The sequence below is a fragment of the Hyperolius riggenbachi genome, chromosome 10 (assembly GCF_040937935.1).
Source record: "Hyperolius riggenbachi isolate aHypRig1 chromosome 10, aHypRig1.pri, whole genome shotgun sequence".
In the NCBI taxonomy this organism is placed as follows: Eukaryota; Metazoa; Chordata; class Amphibia; order Anura; family Hyperoliidae; genus Hyperolius; species Hyperolius riggenbachi.
This window is the reverse complement of record NC_090655.1, coordinates 294,024,689-294,048,297: the sequence shown is the minus strand read 5'-3', so window position 1 is coordinate 294,048,297 and position 23,609 is coordinate 294,024,689. Positions and strand designations below refer to the sequence as shown.

The following is a 23,609-nucleotide window of genomic DNA, read 5'->3' as shown; positions in this document are numbered from 1 at the left end:
CCTGTAATAAGCTGATAATGGTCACTGTACATTACTGTACACAGATTGGTCACAGTAGGAGTGACTTAGTGTTACCAGCCTGTAATAAGCTGATAATGGTCACTGTATATTACTGTACACAGATTGGTCACAGTAGAGGTGACTTAGTGTTCCATCCCTGTAATAAGCTGATAATGGTCACTGTACATTACTGTACACAGTTTGGTCACAGTAGGGGTGACTTAGTGTTTCCGGCCTGTAATAAGCTGATAATGGTCACTGTACATTACTGTACACAGATTGGTCACAGTAGGAGTGACTTAGTGTTACCGGCCTGTAATAAGCTGATAATGGTCACTGTACATTACTGTACACAGATTGGTCACAGTAGGAGTGACTTAGTGTTACCAGCCTGTAATAAGCTGATAATGGTCACTGTACATTACTGTACACAGATTGGTCACAGTAGGGGTGACTTAGTGTTACCAGCCTGTAATAAGCTGATAATGGTCACTGTACATTACTGTACACAGATTGGTCACAGTAGGGGTGACTTAGTGTTACTGGCCTGTAATAAGCTGATAATGGTCACTGTACATTACTGTACACAGATTGGTCACGGTAGGAGGTGACTTAGTGTTACTGGCCTGTAATAAGCTGATAATGGTCACTGTACATTACTGTACACAGATTGTTCACAGTAGGGATGGCTTAGTGTTACTGGCCTGTAATAAGCTGATAATGGTCACTGTACATTACTGTACACAGATTGATCACAGTAGGGGTGACTTAGTGTTACCGGCCTGTAATAAGCTGATAATGGTCACTGTACATTACTGTACACAGATTGGTCACAGTAGGAGTGACTTAGTGTTACCGGCCTGTAATAAGCTGATAATGGTCACTGTACATTACTGTACACAGATTGGTCACAGTAGGAGTGACTTCTTACTGTTACCAGCCTGTAATAAGCTGATAATGGTCACTGTACATTACTGTACACAGATTGGTCACAGTAGGGGTGACTTAGTGTTACCAGCCTGTAATAAGCTGATAATGGTCACTGTACATTACTGTACACAGTTTGGTCACAGTAGGGGTGACTTAGTGTTTCCGGCCTGTAATAAGCTGATAATGGTCACTGTACATTACTGTACACAGATTGGTCACAGTAGGAGTGACTTAGTGTTACCGGCCTGTAATAAGCTGATAATGGTCACTGTATATTACTGTACACAGATTGGTCACAGTAGAGGTGACTTAGTGTTCCATCCCTGTAATAAGCTGATAATGGTCACTGTACATTACTGTACACAGATTGGTCACAGTAGGGGTGACTTAGTGTTACCGGCCTGTAATAAGCTGATAATGGTCACTGTACATTACTGTACACAGATTGGTCACAGTAGGGGAGACTTAGTGTTACCGGCCTGTAATAAGCTGATAATGGTCACTGTACATTACTGTACACAGATTGGTCACAGTAGGGGAGACTTAGTGTTACCGGCCTGTAATAAGCTGATAATGGTCACTGTACATTACTGTACACAGATTGGTCACAGTAGGGGTGACTTAGTGTAACCGGCCTGTAATAAGCTGATAATGGTCACTGTACATTACTGTACATAGATTGGTCACAGTAGGGGAGACTTAGTGTTACCGGCCTGTAATAAGCTGATAATGGTCACTGTACATTACTGTACACAGATTGGTCACAGTAGGGGTGACTTAGTGTTACCGGCCTGTATTAAGCTGATAATGGTCACTGTACATTACTGTACACAGATTGGTCACAGTAGGGGTGACTTAGTGTTACTGGCATGTAATAAGCTGATAATGGTCACTGTACATTACTGTACACAGATTGGTCACAGTAGGAGTGACTTAGTGTTACTGGCATGTAATAAGCTGATAATGGTCACTGTACATTACTGTACACAGATTGGTCACAGTAGGAGTGACTTAGTGTTACCGGCCTGTAATAAGCTGATAATGGTCACTGTATATTACTGTACACAGATTGGTCACAGTAGGGGTGACTTAGTGTTACTGGCCTGTAATAAGCTGATAATGGTCACTGTATATTACTGTACACAGATTGGTCACAGTAGGGGTGACTTAGTGTTACTTGCCTGTAATAAGCTGATAATGGTCACTGTACATTACTGTACACAGACTGGTCACAGTAGGAGTGACTTAGTGTTACTGGCATGTAATAAGCTGATAATGGTCACTGTACATTACTGTACACAGATTGGTCACAGTAGGAGTGACTTAGTGTTACCGGCCTGTAATAAGCTGATAATGGTCACTGTATATTACTGTACACAGATTGGTCACAGTAGGGGTGACTTAGTGTTACTGGCCTGTAATAAGCTGATAATGGTCACTGTACATTACTGTAAACAGACTGGTCACAGTAGGAGTGACTTAGTGTTACTGGCATGTAATAAGCTGATAATGGTCACTGTATATTACTGTACACAGATTGGTCACAGTAGGAGTGACTTAGTGTTACTGGCCTGTAATAAGCTGATAATGGTCACTGTATATTACTGTACACAGATTGGTCACAGTAGGGGTGACTTAGTGTTACTTGCCTGTAATAAGCTGATAATGGTCACTGTACATTACTGTACACAGACTGGTCACAGTAGGAGTGACTTAGTGTTACTGGCATGTAATAAGCTGATAATGGTCACTGTACATTACTGTACACAGATTGGTCACAGTAGGAGTGACTTAGTGTTACCGGCCTGTAATAAGCTGATAATGGTCACTGTATATTACTGTACACAGATTGGTCACAGTAGGGGTGACTTAGTGTTACTGGCCTGTAATAAGCTGATAATGGTCACTGTACATTACTGTACACAGACTGGTCACAGTAGGAGTGACTTAGTGTTACTGGCATGTAATAAGCTGATAATGGTCACTGTATATTACTGTACACAGATTGGTCACAGTAGGAGTGACTTAGTGTTACCGGCCTGTAATAAGCTGATAATGGTCACTGTATATTACTGTACACAGATTGGTCACAGTAGGGGTGACTTAGTGTTACTGGCCTGTAATAAGCTGATAATGGTCACTGTATATTACTGTACACAGATTGGTCACAGTAGGGGTGACTTAGTGTTACCGGCCTGTAATAAGCTGATAATGGTCACTGTACATTACTGTACACAGATTGGTCACAGTAGGGGTGACAGTGTTACTGGCCTGTAATAAGCTGATAATGGCCACTGTATATTACTGTACACAGATTGGTCACAGTAGGGGGTGACTTAGTGTTACTGGTCTGTAATAAGCTGATAATGGTCACTGTACATTACTGTACACAGATTGGTCACAGTAGGGGGTGACTTAGTGTTACTGGCCTGTAATAAGCTGATAATGGTCACTGTACATTACTGTACACAGATTGGTCACAGTAGGGCTGACTTAGTGTTACTATCCTGTAATAAGCTGATAATGGTCACTGTACATTACTGTACACAGATTGGTCACAGTAGGGGTGACTTAGTGTTACTGGCCTGTAATAAGCTGATAATGGTCACTGTACATTACTGTACAGAGATTGGTCACAGTAGGGGTGACTTAGTGTTACTGGCCTGTAATAAGCTGATAATGGTCACTGTACATTACACAGATTGGTCACAGTAGGGGTGACTTAGTGTTACTGGCCTGTAATAAGCTGATAATGGTCACTGTACATTACACAGATTGGTCACAGTAGGGGTGACTTAGTGTTACCGGCCTGTAATAAGCTGATAATGGTCACTGTACATTACTGTACACAGATTGGTCACAGTAGGGAGTGACGTAGTGTTACCGGCCTGTAATAAGCTGATAATGGTCACTGTACATTACTGTACACAGATTGTTCACATTAGAGTAAAGGAAATGGGCTCTCTAATGCTGGATCCACACGGTGCGTTTGCGCTCTCGATTTCCCGCTCGATTCCCATCGATTCGTTTATTTCCAACATGTCTGATTTGGATTTCGATGGATCGTTAGGTCGATTCGCATGCAAAGTATGGCAAATCGACCTAACGATCCATCGAATTCGAAATCGGACATGTTGGAAATAAACAAATCGACGGGAATCCAGCGGGAAATTGAGTGTAGTGCGCGAACGCACCGTGTGGATACAGCATTAGGCCTCTTGCACACCTGGACCAATAACCTGCGTTGCCTTACCCTCCGCTACCTCAAGGGGGCACAAAGGCAATGCAAGTCTATGGAGCCTTACAGACATATTGTGGTGTGTTGGAAGCTGCTGATCTGACATAAAGGCTGCAGCATGTTACTGCTTGACCTCCCGGCCACAGCCATTGTAGTCAATGGGCAACACTGGTCTTCTGCTAAAATGTTAGCGGTGCGCAGGTGCGGACGGCAGGATACCCAGCTACACCCAGTGACATACTACATGTCCAGCAGGGAGGATGTCACAGATGGGGGGGAGGAGCCTCGCGGGGGAGGGGGCGGAGGAGTACCTCACAGAGCGGGGGGTATGTTGGGGGTGGGGGGACGTCACAGGGGTGGAGTGCGCTGATTACGCCACGGGGGGGGGTCAGATAGAAGGGGGCGGAGAGTACGTCGGGGGGGGGGTCAGAGAGAAGGGGGCGGAGAGTACGTCGGGGGGGAGTCAGAATGCAGGGGGCGGAGATTACGTCGGGGGGGGGACGTCAGAGAGCAGGGGGCGGAGAGTACGTTGGGGGGACGTCAGAGAGCAGGGGGAAAAGAGTACGTCGGGGGGGGGGTCAGAGAGAAGGGGGCGGAGAGTACGTTGGGGGGTTCAGCATGTCACAGAGGGAATGGAAAGTACGTCACAGAGGTGAGGGGGGGTACATCAGGGAGCGGGAAGGGAGAGAATGTTACAGAGTGGTGGGGGGGGGGGTTATGTCACAGACTGGGTGAGTGCATCACAGAGCGGAGGAGTGAGGACATCATGTAGCTGGGGGGGTGGGGTACGTCACAGACCGGGGGGTGGGGCTATGCATATGACCTGCTGGCGACGCACTCTGCTGCAGGGTCATATTTGTATATTTTTGCTATTGCAGTGTGATGTGACATGTTGCATAACTCCGCTCAACTTAGATGTAAAAGGGGCCTTAATCAGGGAGCAGAGATTATCCATATCATATTGCTGTAGACTCCAGCCTGCCTTTCCTTTAATGCCAAAACAGTCATGTGTAGCAAAAGATTCCAATAACAAGAGGAAAACATATGGAGGGACAGAATAACAGTATTCTCATTGCACAGGAAGTGGCCATAAAATACCAATCAGAAATTGTGTAAGAAAATGATACAAAGTTGGGGAGAGTATAGAATAATATAGTACAGTAGTATGTGAAATGTAATAAATGTCCTCCCAGAGAAATGGGGTATATGTTAGTTCCATATGGATTAGGAGGTTATACTCACCTCCGCCCCTCTGCTCCCGGATACAATCCTATACACATGCCCCAATCTACAGGACCCCGATCTCCGGAGCCCCTCCAATGGGCCAGGGAAATAACTATCTCCACTCCCCTTCACCCTTTATCAGTGAAGTGGCTCAGATCTAGTTCCATATTCAGATCTTAAGGCCCACTCACACTTAAATATGCAGGGCGATTTTACCACGATTAGCGGAGTAAAAAAAATCACTGGACACCCTTGTGATTCCCGACTATCGCGATCTGCACTTTATTAAGCACTGTACTGCGATCACTCGAGAATCACGGCAAAATGCTGCATGCAACACGTGATTGCCGCTAATCGAGGAACGCCCGCGATCGGCAGCAATCGTGAGTGAGATCACTGCCATACAGTTACAATTGCGCTGGCGCTTTAAAAATTGCCCGCCAATTACCATAGTGTGAATGGGTTTCCATCTTAACCTCTTAAGCCTATCTGGATGAATATGTTCGTCCAGATAGGCTGTGCACCTTCCAGTGTGCGGTGCGCGCGATCGCGTGCGCTCCCACTGTTATCCCACCGATCAGTGAATGGGAATATACTTCCCATTCACCGATCTTAATCCCCCGCAGAAAAACCGACGGTCACTCATCAGAGACCGTGGTATTTCTGCAAAAAAAAAAGTTACCCGGCTTCATTCTTGTTCCTGGAAGCGTCATCGTACGCTTCTAGCACTTTTTTGACTGTGGCCAAATAGTAAACTACACCCACATATAGTTTTTGATAAATAAATACATTCAATTACATTTAAAAATTAGCTGTTTACCTCCCCACACCAAAAATTACCCAAATAAAATTTTTTATTGAAAAAAAATAATTACAATTTAAAACAAAACAAATCATAAATAGTTACCTAAGGTCTGAACTTTTTAAATATGCATGTCAAAGGAATATATTAATGTACATTTTAAAATGAAGGGCTTTTAAATAGTGATGGACGCAAATTGAAAAAATTGCAGCTTTATTTCCAAATAAAACATCGGCACCATACATTGTGATAGGGACATCATTTAAATGGTGTAATAACCGGGACAAATGGGCACATAAAATACATACTGTCGGTTTAAATTATGGTAACGTGTTCATTTCAAACTATGATGGCCAAAAACTGAGAAATAATGAATTTTTTCCATTTCTTTCTTAATATTCCTGTTAAAATGGATTTAGAATAAAATAATTCTTAGCAAAATGTATCACCCACAGAAAGCCTAATTGGTGGCGGAAAAAACAAGATATAGATCAGTTCATTGTGATGAGTAGTGATAAAGTTATTGGCAAATGAATGGGAGGTGAAAGTTGCTCAGGTGCAAAAAATAAACAATCCTCCGGGCTTAAGTGGTTAAAGATCTACTCCATCTATTTTATGAGAGGGATCTAATTAGATCTGCATTTCATTGTCTGAATTCCTAACTACATATCCATGGAAGGCAAGGTAATTGTCCTGTGATTGGCCGCCTGTAATGAGCACAACCTTCTGCAGTTCTATGTCAGGCTGATAACTAGTGATGATCAGTGACATGCCAATATCTCTAAGATGGTGCAAATTGTATGCTAATTACATGCGAAATAATGCAACTGCTGCAGTTGGCCCATTTCCTATCTGCATATACTTTGCACCAACTTGGAGTTATCAGCAGCTCACTGACCCTCCCTAATGATAATTGCTCCTCCCCCTCAGAATTCTCTAACAGGAAGTGATGATGTTTCTCTATTTGCAGCGTGGAGTCCCGGCATCAGGAACCTCTCAGAGACTCGTCTCTCTGTATCCACAGACTGTACAACGGATGATGATGTCACTGGACAAGAGTCTCCTGCAGATATCCTGGTGACCCCAAATATTCCCCCAGACCTCCCTCACCTGTCTAACCCTGAGGGGCCTCATACCCAGCACAGCTCTCGCACTGCTGGAGGGTCTTATTCCTGTTCCACGTGTGGGAAATGTTTTGTGCGGAAATCACTGCTTGTCACTCATGAGAGATCTCACACTGGTGAGAAGTCCTATTCATGTGCTGAGTGTGGGAAATGTTTTGTAAGGAAAGCAGAACTTGTCAGACATGAGAGATCTCACACTGGGGAGAAGCCCTATTCATGTGCTGAGTGTGGGAAATGTTTTGCACAGAAATCATACCTTGTCATACATGAAAGATCTCACACTGGTGAGAATCCCTATTCATGTGCAGAGTGTGGGAAATGTTTTGTAAGGAAAGCAGAACTTGTCAGACATGAGAGATCTCACTCTGGGGAGAAGCCCTATTCATGTGCTGAGTGTGGGAAATGTTTTGCACAGAAATCATACCTTGTCATACATGAAAGATCTCACACTGGTGAGAAGCCCTATTCATGTGCTAAGTGTGGGAAATGTTTTGCACAGAAATCAGAACTTGCCAGACATGAGAGATGTCACACTGGTGAGAAGCCCTATTCATGTGCTGAGTGTGGGAAATGTTTTGCACAGAAATCATACTTTGTCATACATGAAAGATCTCACACTGGTGAGAAGCCCTATTCATGTGCTGAGTGTGGGAAATGTTTTGTGCATAAATCACAGCTTGTCATACATGAGCGATGTCACACTGGTGAGAAGCCCTATTCATGTGCTGAGTGTGGGAAATGTTTTGCACAGAAATCAGACCTTTCCAGACATGAGAGATGTCACACTGGTGCAAAGCCCTATCCATGTGCTGAGTGTGGGAAATGTTTTGCTTGGAAATCAGAACTTGCCAGACATGAGAGATGTCACACTGGTGAGAATCTCTATTCATGTGCTGAGTGTGGGAAATGTTTTGTGCATAAATCACAGCTTGTCATACATGAGCGATGTCACACTGGTGAGAAGCCCTATTCATGTGCTGAGTGTGGGAAATGTTTTGCTCGGAAATCATACTTTGTCATACATGAAAGATCTCACACTGGTGAGAAACCCTATTCATGTGCTGAGTGTGGGAAATGTTTTGCACAGAAATCAGAACTTTCCAGACATGAGAGATGTCACACTGGTGCAAAGCCCTATCCATGTGCTGAGTGTGGGAAATGTTTTGCTTGGAAATCAGAACTTGCCAGACATGAGAGATGTCACACTGGTGAGAAGCTCTATTCATGTGCTGAGTGTGGGAAATGTTTTGTGCTTAAATCACAGCTTGTCATACATGAGCGATGTCACACTGGTGAGAAGCCCTATTCATGTGCTGAGTGTGGGAAATGTTTTGCTCAGAAATCAGAACTTTCCAGACATGAGAGATTTCATACTGGTGAGAAGCCCTATTCATGTGCTGAGTGTGGGAAATGTTTTCCAGATAAAGCACATCTTGTCAGACATAAAATATCTCACGCTGGTGAGAAGCCATATACATGTGCTGAGTGTGGGAAATGTTTTGGATGGAAATCACATCTCGTCGTACATGAGAGAACTCACACTGGTGAGAAGCCCTATTCATGTGCTGAGTGTGGGAAATGTTTTGTGCAGAAATCACATCTTTCCAAACATAAGAGATCTCACACTGGTGAGAGGCCCTATTCATGTGCTGAGTGTGGGAAATGTTTTCGGTCTAAAGGGGAGCTTGTCCGACATGAGAGATCTCACACTGGTGAGAGGCCCTATTCATGTGCTGAGTGTGGGAAATGTTTTCTGTCTAAAGGGGAGCTTGTCGGACATGAGAGATCTCACATTGGTGAGAAGCTCTATTCATGTGCTGAGTGTGGGAAATGTTTTGTATGGAAAGCACAGCTTGTCAGTCATGAGAGATGTCACACTGCTGAGAAGGCCTATTCATGTGCTGAGTGTGGGAAATGTTTTTTACTTAAATCACATCTTGTGAGGCATGAGAGAATTCACACCGGTGAGAAGCCATATTCATGTGCTGAGTGTGGGAAATGTTTTGTGCAGAGATCACAGCTTGTTGCACATGAGAGATCCCACACTGGTGAGAAGCCATATTCATGTGCTGAGTGTGGGAAATGTTTTGCATATAAATTACAGCTTGTTAGACATGAGAGATCTCACACTGGTGGTAAGTAAGGGTCAGTGATAGCTTTGCCTCCAGTGAACCTGAAGTGGCCACAGCATACTGCTCTCCATCTCCCCAGCATAGCAGGCAGTAGGGGGGATGGAGAGGGGGGGTGCAGCAGCCAATAACAGGCTTCCTCAGTTCCGCTCATCCCTCTCTCATCACTGGGAGAAGCTCTATTACTGCTCTGAGTGTGGGAAATGCTTTGGCCATAAGTGTTCCTATTATCTCTTGCTAGAGGCACATGGCAGCATATTTACCCAGAATCCCGAGGACTCTCTCATGCAGCTCAGTACACCTGTTGAGTTGATTAAAACAGCTGTTCCCAATCAGGGTAATTGGGATGCTTTAGAACAGCTTGGTCTATTTTGACTGGTATAATAGAACTTTGGATTTTCCCGCAGACTGTGACAGTTTGTGAAGGGTAGGAATAATTGTGGACTGGACACTTTTTTGCTGAAATGTAAATAAAAGCTGAGAAATGTGTTTCCCACAATATTGCCTCTTGTACGTCGTCTTATTATCCTTTGGGAGACACTTCTGTCATTTCCCATCAAAACATTACTTGCTGGTTGAATAAAAGTAACTGTAAGTGGCAATTTGCCGGAGGATGAATAATTATGGGCAGCACTGTATATAATATACAGATTTTCTCCCCAGGGTTTTTTTCCAGCCGGGTGGCATGAAAAAGTAGCCGGGTGGGGTGTGAGGGGGAATGCAGGACAAGTACAAGTCTGCTTACAGCATAGGAGGGGGAGGAGGAGACGGGCCGATGTATCTGCTAGGCACACACAATGCAATCTTCCAACAGATTTACTGTCAGATCGACTATTTCCAACATGATCAATCTGATTTTCATTCGATTTTCCGGTCACTTCTCTGGGAAATTTGATCAGAAATCAGATCAGACATGTTGGAAATAGTCGATCTTACAGTAAATCTGTCAGAAAATTGCATCATGTGTACCATGTATTAGGGAGAAATTCTTTCAGATTACAGAGCTCAGGTCCATGTAAAGCAGGCCAGCACTCAGTGCCTCCTCTCTCCTATAAAACATAAGCAACAACATAATAAACTTTAAAGAAAAACATTTCATTGTTACACCCAATACAAATGCTACAATTATTCTGCACTGTTTCTACCTACTGCTTTCAAGGAAGCAGACATATTGTTATCCTCTTGTGCTTTCAAATGAGTTTATCTGCCATGGCAGTCAGCTGACATTACAAATTGTGATCACACAAGAGGGGTAATTAGACAGGCCAGACTCTAAATACATACAGGGGACATTCCATTATATTTCCCTCTGTGCAAGAGATCAGCCCCACTGTGTTCATGCAGTGTGATTGCTGGAGGGGGAGGGGAGCACTACAGACAGGATGCCAGCTGGGGGGGAGACACAGCAGAGGAGTGCACAGGAGGCTGCCTGGGGAACACCCTTTACTGCTCTGTCCTCTGTCCCCCGAACTAAACCGGAAACACCCTGTCACTGTACACGCCTTGTACTGCTCTGTCCTCTGTCCCCCCCGAACTAAACCGGAAACACCCTGTCACTGTACATGTAGTGTACTGCTCTGTCCTCTTTCTTCCCCCTCCCCAACTAAACCGGAAACACCCTGTCACTGTACATGTAGTGTACTGCTCTGTCCTCTTTCTTCCCCCTCCCCAACTAAACCGGAAACACCCTGTCACTGTACATGTAGTGTACTGCTCTGTCCTCTGTCCCCCTGAACTGAACCAGAAACACCCTGTCACTGTACATGTAGTGTACTGCTCTGTCCTCTGTCCCCCCAACTAAACCGGAAACACCCTGTCACTGTACATGTAGTGTACTGCTCTGTCCTCTGTCCCCTGAACTAAACTGGAAACACCCTGTCACTGTACACGCCTTGTACTGCTCTGTCCCCCCCCCCCAACTTAACCCGGAAACACCCTGTCACTGTACATATAGTGTACTGCTCTGTCCCCCCCAAACTAAACCGGAAACACCCTGTCACTGTACATGTAGTGTACTGCTCTGTCCTCTGTCCCCCCCGAACTGAACCGGAAACACCCTGTCACTGTACATGTAGTGTGCTGCTCTGTCCTCTGTCCCCCGAGCTAAACCAGAAACACCCTGTCACTGTACATGTAGTGTACTGCTCTGTCCTCTGTCCCCCCCCCCCCAACTAAACCATAAACACCCTGTCACTGTACATTCCGTGTACTGCTCTGTCCTCTGTCCCCCCAAACTAAACCGGAAACACCCTGTCACTGTACATGTAGTGTACTGCTCTGTCCCCTGAACTAAACCGGAAACACCCTGTCACTGTACATGCCGTGTCCTGCTCTGTCCCCCCCCCCCCCCCCAACTTAACCCGGAAACACCCTGTCACTGTACATATAGTGTACTGCTCTGTCCCCCCCAAACTAAACCGGAAACACCCTGTCACTGTACATGTAGTGTACTGCTCTGTCCTCTGTCCCCCCGAACTAAACCGGAAACACCCTGTCACTGTACACGCCTTGTACTGCTCTGTCCTCTGTCCCCCCCGAACTGAACCGGAAACACCTTGTCACTGTACATGTAGTGTACTGCTCTGTCCTCTGTCCCCCCCCCCCCCCCGAGCTAAACCAGAAACACCCTGTCACTGTACATGTAGTGTACTGCTCTGTCCTCTGTCCCCCGAACAAAACTGGAAACACCCTGTCACTGTACATGTAGAGTACTTCTCTGTCCTCTGCCCCCCCCCCCCCCCCTCAACTAAACCATAAACACCCTGTCACTGTACATTCCGTGTACTGCTCTGTCCTCTGTCCCCCCAAACTAAACCGGAAACACCCTGTCACTGTACATGTAGTGTACTGCTCTGTCCTCTGTCCATTGAACTAAACCGGAACACCCTGTCACTGTACATGTGGTGTACTGCTCTGTCCCCCCCCCCCCCCCCCCGAACTAAACCGGAAACACCCTGTCACTGTACATGCCATGTACTGCTCTGTCCTCTGTCCCCCGAAGTAAACCAGAAACACTTTGTCACTGTACATGTAGTGTACTGCTCTGTCCTCTGTCCCCCCCCCCCCCCCCCGAACTAAACCGCTAAACCGGAAACACCCTGTCACTGTACATGTAGTGTACTGCTCTGTCCTCTTTCTTCGCCCTCCTTGCACTAAACCAGAAACACCCTGTCACTGTACATGCCGTGTACTGCTCTGTCCTCTGTCCCCCGAACTAAACCGGAAACACCCTGTCACTTTACATGTAGTGTACTGCTCTGTCCTCTTTCTTCCCCCTCCCCAAACTAAACCAGAAACACCCTGTCACTGTACATGCCGTGTACTACTCCGTCCTCTGTCCCCCAAAATAAACCGGAAATACCCTGTCACTGTACATGCGGTATACTGCTCTGTCCTCTGTCCCCCACCCCCCCCCCGAACTAAACCAGAAACACCCTGTCACTGTACATGCCATGTACTGCTCTGTCCTCTGTCCCCCCCAAACTAAACCGGAAACACCCTGTCACTGTACATGCCGTGTACTGCTCTGTCCTCTGTCCCCCGAACTAAACCGCCAACACCCTGTCACTGTACATGCTGTGTACTGCTCTGTCCTCTGTCCCCTGAACTAAACCGTAAGCACCCTGTCACTGTACATGCCGTGTACTGCTCTGTCCTATGTTCCCTCCGAACTAAATCAGAAACACCCTGTCACTGTACATGCCTTGTACTGCTCTGTTCTCTGTCCCCCAAACTGACCTGGAAACACCCTGTCACTGTACATGTAGTGTACTCCTCTGTCCCAGCGAACTAAACCGAAAACACCCTGTCACTGTACATGTAGTGTACTGCTCTGTCCTCTGTCCCCCTGAACTGATCCGGAAACACCCTGTCTCTGTACATGTTGTGTTGTTAAGGTTCCTATTATCGTTTTTCCAATTAATTGAACTGTTATATGATCAAATAAAAATAAGCCTAATTTTTCTTCCATTAGGTACAGAAGATGATATCCAGGAGATGAATAATGTAACATGTTTATGATTATAGAAGTGTATCATTGACAGGGCCGGCTCTAGACTTTTTGCCGCCTGAGGCAAATTATTAAAAAAATTGCCGCCGCTGCCCCCCCCCCCCCCCGTGGGGGGGCCGCCGAGCTGGAGGGGTAGCTGGCAGGACCCCCCCCCTCCCTCGCCTGGGTCCCCCGTCCTCCGCTCCCCTCCAGCCTTAAATAGAAGCAGCCGCTATGTGTAAGAGGAACGGGCGGGGAGGACACTCACCTCTTCCCAGCGTGCGCTCCACTGACGTCACTTCCTGCAGCGTTGCAGGAAGTGACGTCAGTGGAGCGCACGCTGGAACGAGGAAGAGGTGAATCCTCCCCGCCCGTTCCTCTTACACATAGCGGCTGCTTCTATTTAAGGCTGGAGGGGAGCGGAGGACGGGGGACCCAGGCGAGGGAGGGGGGGGTCCGACCCCCCTCCCCGCCGCTGGCCCAATACCCCCGTCCTGCCAGCTACCCCTCCAGCTCGGCGGCCGGCTCCCCGCACCCACGGACGGGCGGGTGCCGCCCCTGGAAATTTGCCGCCTGAGGCAAAATTTTCACCCCGCCTCATGAGCGGGCCGGCCCTGATCATTAAGAATATTATTGTAATTTAGGTATACATTATAGGTATTTGATTACACTTTATAGTAAGAGTTTAATGAATCATGCAGTCCACTTCACAAGCTACAAACACACACAGCTTGTAGCTGTGCTATCTTCAATGGCTAATCTATTTCACATTGCGTAGGTAATTTAACCACATAAGGACCACAGTCTTTCTACCCCTTAAGGACCAGACACTTTTTTTCCATTCAGACCACTGCAGCCTTAATGGTTTATTGCTCGGTCATACAACCTACCACCTAAATGAATTTTCCCTCCTTTTGTTGTCACTAATACAGCTTTCTTTTGGTGCTATTTGATTGCTGCTGCGAGTTTTACTTTTTATTATATTATTTTTCAAATAAAGTAAAATTTCTGTATACATTTTTGTCCTAATTTATTGTGCTACATGTCTGATAAAAAAAACATTCAGTGTATATTTATTGGTTTGGGTAAAAGTTTATAGCGTTTACAAACTACGGTGCAAAAGTGAATTTTCCCATTTGAAGCATCTCTGACTTTTCTGACCCCCTGTCATGTTTCATGAGGTGCTAAAATTCCAGGATAGTATAAATACCCCCCAAATGACCCCATTTTGGAAAAAAGACACCCCAAAGTATTCACTGAGAGGCATGGTGAGTTCATAGAAGATTTTATTTTTTGTCACAAGTTAGCGGAAAATGACACTTTGTGACAAAAAAAAAAAGTTTCCATTTCTGCTAACTTGTGACAAAAAAAAATGAAATCTGCCACGGACTCACCATGCCCCTCTCTAAATACCTTGAAGTGTCTACTTTCCAAAATGGGGTCATTTGTTGGGTGTGTTCACTGTCCTGGCATTTTGGGGGGTGCTAAATTGTAAGCACCCCTGTAAAGCCTAAAGGTGCTCCTTGGACTTTGGGCCCCTTAGCGCAGTTAGGCTGCAAAACAGTGTCACACATGTGGTATTGCCGTACTCAGGAAAAGTAGTATAATGTGTTTTGGGGTGTATTTTTACACATACCCATGCTGGGTGGGAGAAATATCTCTGTAAATTACAATCTTTTGTTTTTTTCTTACACACAATTGTCCATTTACAGAGATATTTCTCCCACCCAGCATGGGTATGTGTACAAATACACCCCAAAACACATTATACTACTTCTCCTGAGTACGGCAATACCACATGTGTGGCACTTTTTTGCACCCTAACTGCGCTAAGGGGCCCAAAGTCCAATGAGTACCTTTAGGATTTCACAGGTCATTTTGAGACATTTGGTTTCAAGACTACTCCCGGTTTAGGGCCCCTAAAATGCCAGGGCAGTATAGGAACCCCACAAGTGACCCCATTTTAGAAAGATGACACCCAAAGGTATTCTGTTAGGAGTATGGTGAGTTCATAGAAGATTTTATTTTTTTGTCACAAGTTAGCGGAAGTTGGTTTTTATTGTTTTTTTTCACAACGTGTCATTTTCCGCTAACTTGTGACCAATAAAGAAAAACTTCTATGAACTCACCATACTCCTAAAGGAATACCTTGGGGTGTCTTCTTTCAAAAATGGGGTCATTTGTGGGGTTCCTATACTGCCCTGGCATTTTAGGGGCCCTAAACCGTGAGGAGTAGTCTCAAAATGACCTGTCAAATCCTAAAGGTACTCATTGGACTTTGGGCCCCTTAGCGCAGTTAGGGTGCAAAAAAGTCACACGTGGTATTGCCGTACTCAGGAGAAGTAGTATAATGTGTTTTGGGGTGTATTTTTACACATACCCATGCTGTGTGGGAGAAATATCTCTGTAAATGGACACTTGTGTGTAATAAAAATCAAAAAAATCTCATTTACAGAGATATTTCTCCCACCCAGCATGGTTATGTGTAAAAATGCACCCTAAAACACATCATACTACTTCTCCTGAGTACGGCAATACCACATGTGTGGCACTTTTTTTGCAGCCTAACTGCGCTAAGGGGCCCAAAGTCCAAGGAGCACCTTTAGGCTTTACAGGGGTGCTTACAATTTAGCACCCCCCCCACTTGCCAGCACAGTTAACAAACCCCACAAATGACCCCATTTTGGAAAGAATACACGCCAAGGTATTCCGTTAGGAGTATGGTGAGTTCATAGAAAATTTTATTTTTTGTCACAAGTTAGCGGAAAATGACACTTTGTGGTAAAAAAAAAAAAAAACAATTTCTGCTAACTTGTGACAAAAAATAAAATGTTCTATGAACTCACCATACACCTCACGGAATACTTTGGGGTGTCCTCTGTCTAAAATGGCATCATTCATGGGGTCTTTCCTGGCATTTTAGGGTCTCTGCAATCATTACATGTATGGCCAGTATTAGGAGTTTCTGCTGTACTCCTTATATTGGACATACGGGTAATGCACTCTGGGCTGTGGATGAAAAAATATCTGCCCAAAAATGTGAAAAAAAAGAGGGGAAGGCATCTGCCAGGACATAGGAGCTGCCACCCAAAAACGTCCACCCACTCAGCTCGTATGCCCTGGCAAACCCGATTTATCCATTCACACCGATCGATGTGGATGAACAAATCATTTCCAGAGTTCTTTTTTGATACAAAGTGCTTGCCAAAGCATAGGAACTCCAACACCGCTCTCAGCTCATATGCCTCGGCAAACGTATCTTTTTTTACTGCGGAGTAGAAATCTCGTCCTGCAGCGCTGCATGCACCGATTTTGTGTAACCTGGCAGACGTGCAATGCTTCTGTCAGGATGCACCATCAGTGCTGCAGCTGGTTGTCAGTCAGATTAGATGGACAGCAGTTTTCAGATCTTGCCACAGATTCTCGATTGGATTTAGATCTGGACTTTGACTGGGCCATTCTAACACATGGATATGTTTTGTTTTAAACCATTCCATTGTTGCCCTGGCTTTATGTTTAGGGTCGTTGTCCTACTGGAAGGTGAACCTCCGCCCCAGTCTCAAGTCTTTTGCAGACTCCAAGAGGTTGCCTTCCAAGATGTCCTGTATTTAGCTTCATCCATCTTCCCATCAACTCTGACCAGCTTCCCTGTCCCTGCTGAAGAGATCCACCCCCCGAGCATGATGCTGACACCACATTTGACAGTGGGGATGGTGTGCTCAGAGTGATGTGCAGTGTTAGTTTTCCGCCACACATAGCGTTTTGCATTTTGGCCAAAAAGTTCAATTTTGGTCTCATCTGACCAGAGCACCTTCTTCCACATGGTTGCTGTGTCCCCCACATGGCTTGTGGCAAACTGCAAACGGGACTTCGTATGCTTTTCTGTTAACAATGACTTTCTTCTTGCCACTCTTCCATAAGAGCCAACTTTGTGCAGTGCATGACTAATAGTTGTCCTATGGACAGAGTCTCCTACCTGAGCTGTAGATCTCTGCAGCTCATCCAGAGTCACCATGGGCCTCTTGACTGCATTTCTGATCAGCGCTCTCGTTGTTCGGCCTGTGAGTTTAGGTGGACGGCCTTGTCTTGGTAGGTTTACAGTTGTGCCATACTCCTTCTATTTCTGAATGATCGCTTGAACAGTGCTCCGTGGGATGTTCAAGGCTTTGGAAATCTTTTTGTAGCCTAAGCCTGCTTTAAATTTCTCAACTTTATCCCTGACCTGTCTGGTGTGTTTTTTGGCCTTCATGGTGTTGTTGCTCCCAATATTCTCTTAGACAACCGCTGAGGCCGTCACAGAGCAGCTGTATTTGTACTGACATTAGATTACACACAGGTGCACTCTATTTAGTCATTAGCACTCATGGAAAACCACACGTTGGAAAACCACACCAGGTTTTCCAACATAGCAGCATCCTGTGTATTACGCCCTTAGAAAGTCCTGGTGTGCATCTGGTTGGTACAGATGCCCACTTGTTTATATGTCTGGCTTTTTTGCCTTTCAGTTGAGTCTTGCAGAACTGTGTGTTACGGCCTGATGAAGGGCATAATTATTTTGTAAAACTGCCTGAAACGAACATGTGCCGTTGCCGTCTCTAATACATACATCTACCAGGGGTCGCAACTAGACATCAAGTCAAACCAGAATATTGCCACTATCAGCCTTAGTTATTGGTGTTTTGATATTGTTGAATTTATGAAGACTGATTATGTGGAACCAAAGATATCGTTTTAACGCTTTTTGCTATTTTTTGCTATATGTGTCAATAAAATTTATATGAAGAAGTTCTTTGTACCATAAAACGGCATTCTATTTCCTCTTTTTTGCAAATCTTGAGTCCTTTCCATAAAGTAACAAAAACTCTTCCACCATAGTCCTGGGGCTCCCGTGGTTACACCAACATTCTCCCCAGATTGACTGGAACACAGGGCAATTGCTGGCTTGGTCTCCAGCTTGTCAAGATTACTGTTTAGAGAAAATTACCCTGTGTTCTACTGAGGTTCATGTTGAAGGTGTTCCTCTTCCGTATGTCGCTTATTCTGATGTTTTTTGCCCACGAGCTGCCGACAAACTTCCCCCTCACAGGGAATTTGATTGTCCCATAGATCTAAGGCCAGGTACCATACCCCCCAGGGGACATTTGTACAACCTCTCAGGTCCAGAACAGTTGGCCATGAAGGACTACATCAAGGAGAACCTTGAGAAAGGTTTCATCCGTCCCTCCAAATCACCAGCTGGGGCAGGGTTTTTCTTTGTTCAAAAAAAAGATGCTGGACTTCGTCCCTGTATAGACTATAGAGCTTTGAACAAGATAACCATTCCTAATCGTTATCCCCTGCCTTTGATAGAAGATTTGTTTTCACAAGTTTCTGGGGCGCAATTGTTTTCTAAACTGGACCTGAGAGGGGCATACAACTTGATACATATCAGACAAGGAGATGAGTGGAAGACGGCCGTCAACACACCCGATGGGTATTATGAATATCTGTTGATGCCCTTCGGGTTGTGTAATGTCCCTGCTGTGTTTCAGGACTTCGTTAATGAGATTTTCAGAGACATATTGGGACTTTTTTTGTCGTATACTTAGATGACATTTTGATCTTTTCCAAAAGTCTCAGGGAACACAGGGAACACGTTAAGTTTGTATTGGATAAACTCAGACAGAATTGTCTTTATGCAAAACTTGAAAAATGTTTGTTTGAGGTCTCGGAAGTTTCATTCTTGGGGTACATCATTTCCACCGATGGTCTGTCGATGGACCCCAAAAAAGTATCCGCTGTGTTGGAGTGGCCGTAACCCGTTGGCTTGGAGGCCCTCCAAAGATTTTTAGGTTTTGCAAACTACTACAGAAAATGTATTAAGGGATTCTCCTTGGTGGTCGGTCCCCTTACCAATTTGACCAAAAAAGGGGCTGATACTTATAATTGGTCTGAGGAAGCCAGCAAGGCATTTTCTCAGCTTAAAACACTCTTTTGTGCTGCTCCCATTCTGCATCATGTAGATGTTACACATCCATTTATTGTAGAAGTAGATGCCTCCGAGGTAGGAGTGGGGGCTGTACTGTCTCAGTATTCTGGAATTCAGGAACGGTTGCATCCATGTGTGTTCTTTTCCCGCAAGTTTTCACCAGCGGAAAAGAATTACGACATCGGCAACAGGGAATTGTTAGCCATAAAAATGGCTTTTGACGAGTGGCGCCACTGGTTGGAGAGGGCGGAGCATGTGTTTATGGTATATACAGACCATAAGAATCTGAAGTATATCGAAGGGGCAAAGAGGCTCAACCCGAGACAAGCTCGGTGGGCACTCTTTTTCTCCCGATTCAGGTTCATAATTACGTACAAACTTGGCAATAAAAACATTAAGGCCGACGCATTGTCTCGTTGCTTTGAACCTGAGACAGTTCAGCCCTCACTCCCCGTAAATATCTTGCCTGAGCACATAGTGGTGGCTGCTACAGAACCCATGGAGGATCTGACAAACACTTTGCAGTCTTATCAGATTGATGCTCCAGAGGGAAAGCCAGATGGTGCCCTGTTTGTCCCGTTACATTTGCGCCTTCAAGTTCTGCAGATGTTTCATAGCCATTAAAAGGTAGGACATCCTGGTATAGCCAGAACAGAAGAATTACTGTCTCGTAGTGTAGTGGCCGTCACTGAAAAATGATTGTAGAGAATTTGTGATGTCCTGTACAGTGCTCACAGCAAGCCTTCCAGACAGGCTCCTGCGGGGACACTGCAGCCTTTGCCAGTACCCACAGAACCATGGACTCACATTTCCATGGATTCTGTGGGGGAACTCCCTGCTTCTGAAGGGAAAACCGTGATCTGGGTGGTAGTGGACCGCTTTAGTAAAATGGTTCACTTTGTGCCTCTGAAAAAACTCCCGTCTGCCCAAGAGCTAGCGGACCTCTTTGTTACTCACATCTTTCGCTTGCATGGGATACCAGAAAACATAGTGTCAGACAGGGGAGTGCAGTTCGTATCAAAATTTTGGCGAGCATTCTGTCAACATTTGGGCCTAACCTTGTCCTTTTCCTCCGGTTACCACCCTCAGGCAAATGGCCAAACTGAAAGAATAAACCAGTCTTTAGAGCAATTTCTCCGTTGCTATGTGGCCGACTCTCAACATGAGTGGGTAAAATTCCTTTATTTTGCAGAGTTTGCCCATAACAATCTCAGGAACGCTTCCTCAGGCTTTTCTCCATTTCAAGTGGTCACGGGGAGGTCAGCAAAGTTTTGTCCATTACCAGTGACTAATTCTCTCTTCCCTGCATTAGAAGGGTGGCAAGACTCTTGTAAGAGAATCTGGTCTTTGGTAAAAGCCAATCTGGAAAAGGCGTTTGACGTTCAAAAAAGGCACGCTGATAGGAAGCGTTCACCTGAGTGGGATTTTACCCCAGGAGATATGGTTTGGGTCTCCACACGTCATATCGCCTTGAGACAGCCTTCAGCCAAGTTGGGGCCTAAGTATATTGGTCCATACCTTATTACTGAGAAAATTAATGAGGTAGCTTATAGAGTTGCTCTCCCAGCTACCATGAGAGGTGTAAAGTCCTTTCACGTGTCTTTACTTAAGCCGGCTGTGTACGTGGATTCCCCCCCCCCCCCCCTGTGGTTGTTGATGGAGAGCCAGAATATGAAGTTGAGGAGATTTTGGATTCTCTCAAGGTGCGGAATTCAATTCAGTATTTGTTCCATTGGAGAGGGTATGGTCCTGAGGAGAGGTCATGGGTCCCAGCTCATCATCTTCATGCTGAGGAATTAAAACAACAATTTCACTCATCACATCCTGAAAGCGCATCGGGGGCGTGTCCAGAGGCCACGCCTCGAGGGGGGGGGGTAATGTTAGGAGCGATGTAGTTACCTCTGCAGTGGGTAGCGGTGCGGCCGCCGCTTCCGCATCTGACGTCAACACGGATCTCGCTGCGTCTTCACAGACATCTCCTTCCGGCAGAACAGGTCTCTCCAGCTTACATCAGAACAGAGCAGCGCATGTGCGCACCAGGAGATAGGACCTTTATGCACTGAGAAGGCAGGTCAGCTGACCTGCCGGTCAGCTGACAGGAGTGCATGACTCTCGCTGCTAATTGGCCAGGTTTCGCTGGGCGGGTAGTTTGGAATTGCCTGTCTGTATTTAAACCCTGTATTGTCAGTAGCTCATTGTCTGCTGTTGCTGAAACTTCGCAGTGAAAGCTCTCAGACCTTAGTCATATCCATGTGTGTTTGATCCGGCAGGCCCCCGGGGATTCACACTTAGCTTAGGAAGATATTATTATTATTGTATATTGATATATTGTGTATGATCTCTTGCCTGAACCTCTAATTACTCTCTGCCTCTCGAACCTGTACCTTTCCCTATCTGATCTGTTGCTGACATTAGCCTGAACTCTTACTCTGATTTAGCCTCCTGATTCTGTACCTTTCCCTATCTGATCTGTTGCCGACCTCGGTCTGAATACTCACTACGATTTTGCCTGACGATTCTGTACCGCTGACTGACCGATCTGTTACCGACCCTGCTTGTACGACCTCTCTCTATTTAGTGATAGCCCCAGCCACTAAGGGCTATCACTTAGGAGTACTCCTGTGTATTACTGTGCACCCAAACACGTGTGATCACACTTTGAATAAAATACTGATTATTGTGCTGATAGAGCTTGTTCTGATCATTACATCTATTTTTTTTTTATATCCCATTAAGAGTTCAGAGGTGGAACAACAGCACCTCCACAGGCAGGGTAAAGAGAAATATTGCCATAATGAAAATTATGAATTCGATTAGTTAGCCAACAGCACCTCTAGAGGAAGAAATCCAGTATTGCACTTGGATTAAAACTTAGTTACAAGAAAACTCCCACTGGTCACCAATGAACTAAACCGGAAACACCCTGTCACTGTACATGCCGTGTACTGCTCTGCCCTCTGTCCCCTGAACTAAACCGCCAACAACCTGTCACTGTACATGTAGTGTACTGCTCTGTCCTCTGTCACCTGAACTAAACCGGAAACACCCTGTCACTGTACACGCCGTGTACTGCTCTGTCCTCTGTCCCCCGAACTAAACCAGAAACACCCTGTCACTGTACACGCCATGTACTGCTCTGTCCTCTGTCCCCTGAACTAAACCGCCAACAACCTGTCACTGTACATGTAGTGTACTGCTCTGTCCTCTGTCGCCTGAACTAAACTGGAAACACCCTGTCACTGTACATGCCGTGTACTGCTCTGTCCTCTGTCCCCCGAACTAAACCGCCAACAACCTGTCACTGTACATGTAGTGTACTGCTCTGTCCTCTGTCGCCTGAACTAAACCGGAAAAACCCTGTCACTGTACACGCCGTGTACTGCTCTGTCCTCTGTCCCCCGAACTAAACCAGAAACACCCTGTCACTGTACACGCCGTGTACTGCTCTGTCCTCTGTCCCCTGAACTAAACTGGAAACACCCTGTCACTGTACATGTAGAGTACTGCTCTGTCCTCTGTCCCCCGAACTAAACCAGAAACACCCTGTCACTGTACATGCCATGTACTGCTCTGTCCTCTGTCCCCCGAACTGAACTGGAAACACCCTGTCACTGTACATGTAGAGTACTGCTCTGTCCTCTGTCCCCCCTGAACTAAACCAGAAACACCCTGTCACTGTACATGTAGTGTACTGCTCTGTCCTCTGTCCGCCGAACTAAACCCGAAACACTCTGTCACTGTACATGCCGTGTACTGCTCTGTCCTCTGTCCTCCAAACTAAACCGGAAACACCCTGTCACTGTACATGCCGTGTACTGCTCTGTCCTCTGTCCCCCGAACTAAACCGCCAACAACCTGTCACTGTACATGTAGTGTACTGCTCTGTCCTCTGTCCCCCCCGAACTAAACCAGAAACACCCTGTCACTGTACATGTAGTGTACTGCTCTGTCCGCCGAACTAAACCCGAAACACTCTGTCACTGTACATGCCGTGTACTGCTCTGTCCTCCAAACTAAACCGGAAACACCCTGTCACTGTACATGCCGTGTGCTCTGTCCTTTGTCCCCTGAACTAAACCGGAAACGCCCTATCACTGTACACGCCTTGTACTGCTCTGTCCTCTGTCCCCCTGGAACTGAACTGGAAACACCCTGTCACTGTTCATGTAGTGTACTGCTCTGTCCTCTGTCCCCCCAAACTAAACC

The 23,609-nt window shown here is 45.7% G+C and overlaps 1 protein-coding gene across 1 annotated transcript in view; it reads left to right on the top strand.

Moving 5' to 3' along the window:
- LOC137537310 (uncharacterized) overlaps positions 1 to 23,609 on the top strand; it is a 166,106-nt gene that overhangs the window by 80,239 nt on the left and 62,258 nt on the right. The window contains exon 10 of the mRNA XM_068259384.1: positions 7,165 to 9,425. Within this exon, the coding sequence (XP_068115485.1) occupies positions 7,165 to 9,425 (2,261 nt within the window). The remainder of the gene's footprint in view (positions 1 to 7,164; positions 9,426 to 23,609) is intronic.